General features: G+C 40.6%; 1 protein-coding gene across 1 annotated transcript in view; it reads left to right on the forward strand.

Annotated features, from left to right (window-relative positions):
• ahnak (AHNAK nucleoprotein) overlaps positions 1–9486 on the forward strand; it is a 31659-nt gene that overhangs the window by 8747 nt on the left and 13426 nt on the right. The window contains 8 exon segments of the mRNA XM_056439249.1: positions 3329–3386; positions 3536–3689; positions 3790–4013; positions 4128–8640; positions 8643–9011; positions 9014–9268; positions 9271–9345; positions 9348–9485. Coding sequence (XP_056295224.1) covers positions 3536–3689; positions 3790–4013; positions 4128–8640; positions 8643–9011; positions 9014–9268; positions 9271–9345; positions 9348–9485 — 5728 coding nt within the window. The 5' untranslated portion in view covers positions 3329–3386.

The raw sequence follows: 9486 nt of genomic DNA on the forward strand, positions 1-9486 counted from the left end.
TCTTCACTGTGGCTTGCTGCCTGAAATATGTCAACGGTTATAGAATAAGGACAGTTCAAATAGTTCACTCTCGATCATGTGGACCAATGTGGGAATAAAAAAATAAAAATGTCACTATGGAAGGTAATTCTATATTCAAATAGAGAAAATAAGAGAGTTGTGTCCTGAGCTCAAACCTGTGAGTTTAAGATTAAAGTTTAAAAAAGAAAATAGTTTTCTCTCCCTTGATTTTACTTTTCAAAAAACCTCCAGCCAACAATAATATGTACCTCGTCTTGAAAATACTTCAATCCCATTGTCCCCCTCTGAAACTGAAGCTATACAATGTTATGTAATGTCAACAAGTCCTGAGAAGCATATGAAGGAAAAGGAAGTGAGGAAACGGAGATCATGTGAAAAGTTTGTCAGCTATTCTCGTCTGATTTCATTGACTGGATGAAGAGAGGAGGCGAGTATGTAAAATGAGCTGCATTGTGACCCGTGGGGAAAACACACATTCTTTTGGTTCAGTTCAAATGCTCTCGGCCCGGTTAAGATACTATAACTGGGAGTGTCAGTCGACCTAAACGGAATTTGATCGTCATGTGTTAATTGGATATAGCCGGGTTTGTGGAACTGCAAACTGCCTCGTTGGTCCCTCCATACATATTTCAGTTGTGTTTGATGCATATAATGTTATGCATACTGTAATGCTTGAGGTCTTGATATATTTTTGTTACTATATTCAATCAAGTCACACTGACAGAGACAATGAGACAGAGGGAGGAGGGAGAAGATCAGGTTGGAGATTTCTGCGAGTGGTTGCCGTCATATTTGGCATAAACACCATTCCTATCTTATCGTATTATCACTCTCCGTGGCCCTGGCTCTTGTTATTCAGCCCTGAGAGTGTGCAAAAGGCTATTTTAGAGAGCGGACTTAGTATTACCCCAAAGCATTGCATGCATTTTACAGTATTCCCAATCACGCAGGACCATTCTATTTATTGACCTGCGTTAATTGGTGTATTGCTTGTTGCGTGCCCTTGGATAGGGTACAGTCAACTAGGGAGAGCAGTTTGCAAACAACTTGGACTTCCAAACTGTTTGTTTATAAGTGCTTTCACACACACCCTAACTTTCAAATAGTTATTATGTGTTAATAGTTGGGATACAATTACGTCAGGAGACAAACTGGTCTCGGTCCCAGTGAACTAGCCAAAACATCAGTGGCGTTATCTTTTAAAATATATAAGAATAATAACTTTATTATATACTTCTATACTGGCAGTGTGGCATGAGAGCCAGGTGGCTACTGACCGAGTAATACTTAATATCGCCCCTTTTGAAACAGCTGTTTCTTTATCTTTGCCTCAGGTTCCTCTTTTTCCCAGCAGCTTGTTATCTTACAGAGCAGTGTGGCAGCTTCAGTGAATGAGGAAGGGAGGCGTACCGGTGTAATCATGTTATTTACTGTGGTGCAAAATTGTATGGAAAAATGTGTGTGTTATTTTCTTATTTATTTCTAAGATTAACATTAGAAAGACACATTTGATCAGTTTACTTTAAAAAGTTGAAATTAGCCTCAAATGTATATCAAGGTGTTGTGACTGTTTCTTCTGGGTTTACATGTCTTATCTTGTTGTATTCCCATGTGTATGTGAATTAAATGATCACTCACAGTTTACTATGTACTATCTCAGCAATACAACCTTAAATAATAGTCTTGAAGGATGATCTGCTTATCTCAGGTTGTATACAAAGTTAAAAAATGCACAATTGATCCCCCACACGCATGCATGAAGTGTGGACTGGCCACCCAGAAGTATTTTGCAATGCCCTGAATAAGTAGGTGCAGAGTGATACAACTAGTAAAGAGCTTCTAGAGTCCGTTTCCAAGTTGGTATCACGTTGCCAAGTACTCCCCATAAAAACACATGCAATCAGTCAGCACTATGACTCAACTATGTCTTGTGCCATCCTGTGGATAGGGTTCTGCCAATTATTTTGACTAATTACAAGCAAATAGATAATTTGCTGAAACTTACTGAATGGCTACACAGTTTATGTGGTAAGCTGCACCAGGCAGCAGCAGAATGATTCTCTCATTAAAGTTACTGTGGTAATACAGCGTTGTCATGATTGTAATATCGTTCAGCAAAAAACGTCTTTTAGTACTGTCAATTTTTGACTGGCTACTGTTGGTATAATAAGATCATTTGATGAAAACAAAGCCCACGGAACAACCTTGCCTTTTTTATCGAGACTATTGACCACAACAATATGTGATCAGTGGGAAAAATATATTCCTTTGCACATGAGTTTGAACCAAATGAATGCAATGTAAAAACACTCAAACCGTAGCGACACATGCTCATACAGCTTTGTGTAATTAAAAGTGTGGGTTGTGGAGAGTTTGGTAGTGATGAAACAATGCTATGTCGTATCCATGTTTGAGGAGGCTGGGTTGAGACGGATGAAAAAAAAACCGTATTATCTTTATAATGGTTGCAAATTAGTTTTCTTGTTTTTTCATATAAAGATAGAGAGCTAAAAAAGCTAAACATACCTGGTTGGCTTGATATGACCTGATAGATAGATGGTGAATTGGTACCTTGTTGAAAGGGTTTCTGTATTAAACAAGCAATAGCTAGTAAAGTTGACTGACCACACCCAATCAGTAATATGATGTGTTTTTGTATCGCTGAGTTAAAGGTGATCAATTTCGTGATGCAGCGGTAGTCATGAATGCAATTACCATATGGTCAACCTAGAATTAGATTAACTGATTAATCATAATTAATTCATTAAAACGGATATGCATTTGTCATTAAGAAGTTTGCTGTACATTGTGTCTCTGAGTACATTTAGAAATGTGCACATATTTTAGTATTAAACTACTGTTTGTGGATATGCATGTGTGTTAAAGAGAAGACATGCACCAACATACTGGTGTATGTGTTACTGTGCATATCTGTGTGTGTGTGTTCATAACACAAGGCAGCTTTAACCATCATTGTCCTCTCTATTGACACTAGTAAGGATGTAGGCGCAGGATTGGGCTGCTTTCCTCAGGGCAGGGTGTGGTCTGACTCCAACCAAAACACAGAACGCACTGGAGAGAGGGAGGGGGCAGAGCCCATGTTTTCTGGAAGGGTTTTACCACCATCTAGTGTTCACCATTTGGTCATACATGCCGGACCTATTGAAAGGGGGGTAACATGTTACATTTAGGATTAGTCATAAGGGTGAAAGAATATTTTCTGGAATAAATTACATTGTGAACATAAAGTGATTAATTGTTCTCACAAGTTTGTCTTAATGATTCTTCTTCTTTTTTTCTTGTGCAGGAAAATCAAGATAGAGTTTCCAACACACCAGGGCTTAAATAGAGTAAAGCAAAACAAGGTATTTTACAAAAGCGATAATAACTCTTTTGTACGATCTATATATCATGTATAGCTTGGTGAAAATACACTGTACACTATGTATGTACTGTAAGTTCCTGCCAACTATTGTTTCTCTCAAGCACATTATTTGTATTGTTATGTTTGCAGATGGCTGAAGAAGAGGACACCAGAGAGGTGCTCTTTCTGGATTGGGAGGGCACAGACAAATCTGGCTTAATCATTGAACATAGTGGAGGAGAGATCTTTGTCAAGGAGGTGAAAGGAGAGTCACCTGCAGCACGGACTGGACAAGTATACAAAGGTAGGAAATAATAATTTTTTCTCAAATCAAGGACGAAGTAATGTATGTCTCACGACTTGTATTCTTAACATATTTTGCCCTGTTTCTACACAATTCATAGGTGACCAGATTGTGGGTGCCACTGTCTACTTTGAGAACTTGAGCTCAGAAGAAACAGCTGACATACTGAAGACATTGAACCGCCACAAGGTTGGACTGAAACTACAAAACAAAGACAGATCCCCTTACTGCTCCCCCATGAGCACACCGTGTCGTTCGCCAATCAGCACCCTCACATGGGAAGGGAAGACCAGGTTCAGAAGTTCCAGTCCAGACATCATCCTCGTAAGTTAAATTTGAAATGCTATCATCACTGATTTGTTTGTGGGGCATCTAATGAACAAAATACATGGGACGATAACATTTCTATGTTGTATGTCTTACCATCTTTTTCTAAAGAGTGGAGAGGATGAGGACTATAAGAGAATATATTCAAAGAAGATTAAACCGAGGCTGAAGTCTGAAGACCTTGCAGAGGGCGTAGATGTTCGCACAGAGCGGCATAGCAGCACAAGCAGCGATGGCAGCACAGTTACGACCATCACCCGCCGCATCACCACCTACACAGTGGACATGCCAGGTGGCATAAGTGAGCAACTTGAACTTTCAAGCCCAGAGTTCAAGGGGCTAAGGCACAAATCTGGTGATGGCTCTCCTCGTATACAAATCTCGCAAGGCAACTCTTCAGGTAAAGTGGGAGCAGAAGAGGGACTTTTTGAGTCAAGTAATGTCTCTTACACTGGGCCACACGTTAGCTCCACAGAGACAGGATGGGGCAGTGGGGAGGATAAGGTCTCAACAACTTCAAGAGAGGTAGAAGGTTCCAGATTCCAAGGGCCTAGCTTTGGAGTAACAGAGGGTAACGGCCAGAGAGGCTTTGAGATCTCAAGAGGGAGTGGGGAGCAAGGTGATAGAAGAATTCAGATGTCAGGAACAAACATGACATTAAGAGACAGCACAAACACTGGTGGTGAGCATATTACAATAGAAGGGTTGGGAGGTGCAGATGTAACCTCAACTGGTGAGAACCGAGGGTCAATTGGTCTTTCTTTACCAGGAAAAAGCCTGCAGATTTTGACTTCTTCCATGGATAAAACACAGGAGGGAAGTATTGACACCAGTTTAGGTGAGAGGACAAAGATGAAGGTATCTGAAACTACCATCAGTCAGCCACAGGCAAAGGGATCAGACATCACACTAGGAGGACCAGCAATACAAGTTGTTAATGTCAGCAAAGGATATTCCTTAGTGCCAGGCAATATTTCAATGGCAGGTGACGATGTCAACATTGAGGGTTCAAAGTTGAAAGGTGAGGTTGATTTCAAAGCACCTGAAATCCACTCGAGCATTCAAACCAAAGTACCAATGAGTGATATCAAATACAAAATGTCTGAGGTTAAAATTCCATCATTATCTGGGTCAGATACAGAGGATTTCAAGGTCGGGGGAAATATTGATGTAACAATGGCGAAGACTGAGGGAGAAATAAAGCCACCGAAAATAGACATTAAAGTTCCAGCTATAAATATTGAGAAGAATGAAGGCAATTCAAAAATGCCCCAGATAAAGACACCATCATTTGGGGCCAAGGGACCAAACTTTGATGTGAAAGCTTCTGGGGTTGACTTTAAAGCACCATCCAAAACAGGGCCCACAATTCCAGAATGGGATATCAGTCTGAAACGAAGAAATGTGAAGGGAGATGTGGATGTGTCTGTTCCAAAGATTGAGGGACACACAACACAATCTAAAGTTGAAGGACCAGAAGTTGATATTGAAATGCCTCAAGGTGGATTTGAGATCCCTGGAATCAAAATTCCATCGTTTGGCTTTACTGGACCGAAGATCGAAGCTCAAGATGGCGATATAAAACTAACAAAACCTGAAATTGATTTCAAGGCACCTGAGGTTGACATTAAAGCATCGAAAGGGAAATTTGAGAGCCCAGATATAGACATACAAACTCCCAAAGTGAATATTGACCTTGAGGGAGCTAAAGGTGACTTCAACCGTTCAAAAATTACAATGCCGTCCATTGGCCTGAAAAGTCAAAAACTTAAAGATGATTTTGATTTATCCAAACCAAAGATTAAAGGAGACATAACAGCACCTGAAGTAGACATTAAATGTCCACAGGTTGATATTGAAACACCAAAGGGTGGATTTGAAATGCCTAAAATCAAGATGCCAACCTTTAAAATCAAAGATCCAGAAATGGTTGGTCAAGATATTGATCGAAACATTGATGTGAAAGCACCTGAAGTTAACATTGACGTGCCAGGAGTTGGAACGAAAGGACCGAATGCAAAACTAAAAGGAGACAAATTCAACATGCCAACCATAACAGGAGCAAAAACGACTATGCCAAATGTGGATTTTAATTTGAAAGGTCCAAACCTCAAAGGCGAAGTGTCCGCTCCAAAGATAGAGGGAGACATAAAAACAGCTGACTTTGACATTGAAGTTCCAGAGGTCAACATTGGGGGGCCAAAGAGTGGATTTGAAACACCTAAAATGAAGATGCCCTCATTTAACATAAAAGGACAAAAATGGGATGGTCCTGAAAGAGATTTTAATAATCCTAAAACTAAAATTGATGTAAAAATGCCTAAAGTAGACATTAATGCTCCAGCAATTGACGTTCAAGGCCCGGATCTTCCAGAGTTTGACATTGATGTTCCAACGGGTGGGTTTGAAATGCCGAAAATCAAAATGCCATCATTTGGTTTCAAAGATCCAAAAGATGAGATTGCTGTCAAAGTACCCAATGCTAATATAACAGGATCGGGCCTTGATGTTGAAGGTCCTGATGCAAAATTGAAAGGACCAAAAATCCAACTGACATCAGGATCAGGACCCAAGCTGCCAGAATGGGACGTGAGTCTGAAAGGGGCCAAAATTAAAGGAGATTTCGATGTGTCAGTTCCAAAGACTGAGGGTGACATCAAAGCTCCCAAGGTTGACATTGAAGGACCGGATGTCGACATTGAAGGCCACAAAGGAGGAATTAAAATGCCTACATTTACTATGCCCTCATTTGGACTAAAAGGTCCAAACATTGAAGGACCAGACGTTGATGTCAGCCTCCCGAAAGCTGATATTGACATTAACGCTCCTGACTTGGATATCAAAGGACAAGACTTTGACATTGAGAGTACAAGTGGAAAATTCAGAGGACCCAAATTCAATATGCCAAGCATTTCAGGATCTAAACTATCCATGCCAGATGTGGATTTCAATCTGAAAGGTCCCAAAATTAAAGGTGATGTGGATATGTCAGTGCCGAAGATAAAGGGAGGCATAAAAACACCTGAAGTTGACATCCAAGGTCCAGAGGTTGATATTGAAGGTCACAAAGGTGGATTTGAAATGCCTAAAATCAAAATGCCATCATTTGGCTTCAGGGGTCAAAAAATGGAAGGTCCAGATGTTGATATAAACCTTCCCAAAGGTAATATTGATAAAGAAGTACCTGATGCTAACATTAAAGGACCAGACATTGATGTTGAAGGTCCTGATGTAAAATTGAAAGGATCCAAATTCCAACTGCCATCAATATCAGTACCTAAGCTTCCAGAATGGGATGTGAGTCTGAAAGGGCCCAAAATGAAAGGTGATGTGGATATGTCAGTGCCGAAGATTGAGGGTGACATCAAAGCTCCCAAGATTGAGATTGAAGGACCAGATGTCGACATTGAAGGCCACAAAGGAGGATTTAAAATGCCTAAATTTAATATGCCCTCCTTTGGACTAAAAGGTCCAAACATCGAAGGACCAGACGTTGATGTCAGCCTCCCAAAAGCTGAAATTGACATTAACGCTCCTGAAGTGGATATCAAAGGACAAGACTTTGACATTGAGAGTCGAAGTGGTAAAATCAGAGGACCCAAATTCAACTTGCCAAGCATTTCAGGACCTAAACTATCCATGCCAGATGTGGATTTCAATCTGAAAGGGCCCAAAATGAAAGGAGATTTCGATATGTCAGTGCAGAAGATTGAGGGTGACATCAAAGCTCCAAAGGTTGAGATTGAAGGACCAGATGTCGACATTGAAGGCCACAAAGGAGGATTTAAAATGCCTAAATTTAATATGCCCTCCTTTGGACTAAAAGGTCCAAACATCGAAGGACCAGACGTTGATGTCAGCCTCCTAAAAGCTGATATTGACATTAACGCTCCTGAACTGGATATCAAAGGACCAGACTTTGACATTGAGAGTCCAAGTGGTAAAATCAGAGGATCCAAATTCAACATGCCAAGCATTTCAGGACCTAAACTATCCATGCCAGATGTGGATTTCAATCTGAAAGGGCCCAAAATGAAAGGAGATTTCGATGTGTCAGCTCCAAAGATTGAGGGTGACATCCAATCTCCCAAGGTTGAGATTGAAGGACCAGATGTCGACATTGAAGGCCACAAAGGAGGATTTAAAATGCCTAAATTTCATATGCCCTCCTTTGGACTAAAAGGTCCAAACATTGAAGGACCAGACGTTGATGTCAGCCTCCCAAAAGCTGATATTGACATTAACGCTCCTGAACTGGATATCAAAGGACAAGACTTTGACATTGAGAGTCGAAGTGGTAATATCAGAGGATCCAAATTCAACATGCCAAGCATTTCAGGACCTAAACTATCCATGCCAGATGTGGATTTCAATCTGAAAGGTCCCAAAATGAAAGGTGATGTGGATATGTCAGTGCCGAAGATAAAGGGAGGCATAAAAACACCTGAAGTTGACATCCAAGGTCCAGAGGTTGATATTGAAGGTCACAAAGGTGGATTTGAAATGCCTAAAATCAAAATGCCATCATTTGGCTTCAAAGGTCCAAAAATGGAAGGTCCAGATGTTGATATAAACTTTCCTAAAGGTAACATTGTTGTTAAAGTACCTGATGTTAATATTGAAGGACGGACTTTGATGTTGAAGGTCCTGATGTAAAATTGAAAGGATCCAAATTCCAACTGCCATCAATCTCAGTACCTAAGCTGCCAGAATGGGATGTGAGTCTGAAAGGGCCCAAAATGAAAGGAGATTTCGATGTGTCAGCTCCAAAGATTGAGGGTGACATCAAAGCTCCCAAGGTTGAGATTGAAGGACCAGATGTCGACATTGAAGGCCACAAAGGAGGATTTAAAATGCCTAAATTTCATATGCCCTCCTTTGGACTAAAAGGTCCAAACATTGAAGGACCAGGCGTTGATGTCAGCCTCCCAAAAGCTGATATTGACATTAACGCTCCTGAACTGGATATCAAAGGACAAGACTTTGACATTGAGAGTCAAGTGGTAAAATCAGAGGACCCAAATTCAACATGCCAAGCATTTCAGGACCTAAACTATCCATGCCAGATGTGGATTTCAATCTGAAAGGTCCCAAAATGAAAGGTGATGTGGATATGTCAGTGCCGAAGATAAAGGGAGGCATAAAAACACCTGAAGTTGACATCCAAGGTCCAGAGGTTGATATTGAAGGTCACAAAGGTGGATTTGAAATGCCTAAAATCAAAATGCCATCATTTGGCTTCAAAGGTCCAAAATGGAAGGTCCAGATATTGATATAAACCTTCCCAAAGGTAACATTGATGTTAAAGCACCTGATGCTAATATTGAAGGACGGACTTTGATGTTGAAGGTCCTGATGTAAAATTGAAAGGATCCAAATTCCAACTGCCATCAATCTCAGTACCTAAGCTGCCAGAATGGGATGTGAGTCTGAAAGGGCCCAAAATGAAAGGAGATTTCGATGTGTCAGC

The sequence above is a fragment of the Pseudoliparis swirei genome, chromosome 19, assembly GCF_029220125.1.
Source record: "Pseudoliparis swirei isolate HS2019 ecotype Mariana Trench chromosome 19, NWPU_hadal_v1, whole genome shotgun sequence".
Classification (NCBI taxonomy): domain Eukaryota; kingdom Metazoa; phylum Chordata; class Actinopteri; order Perciformes; family Liparidae; genus Pseudoliparis; species Pseudoliparis swirei.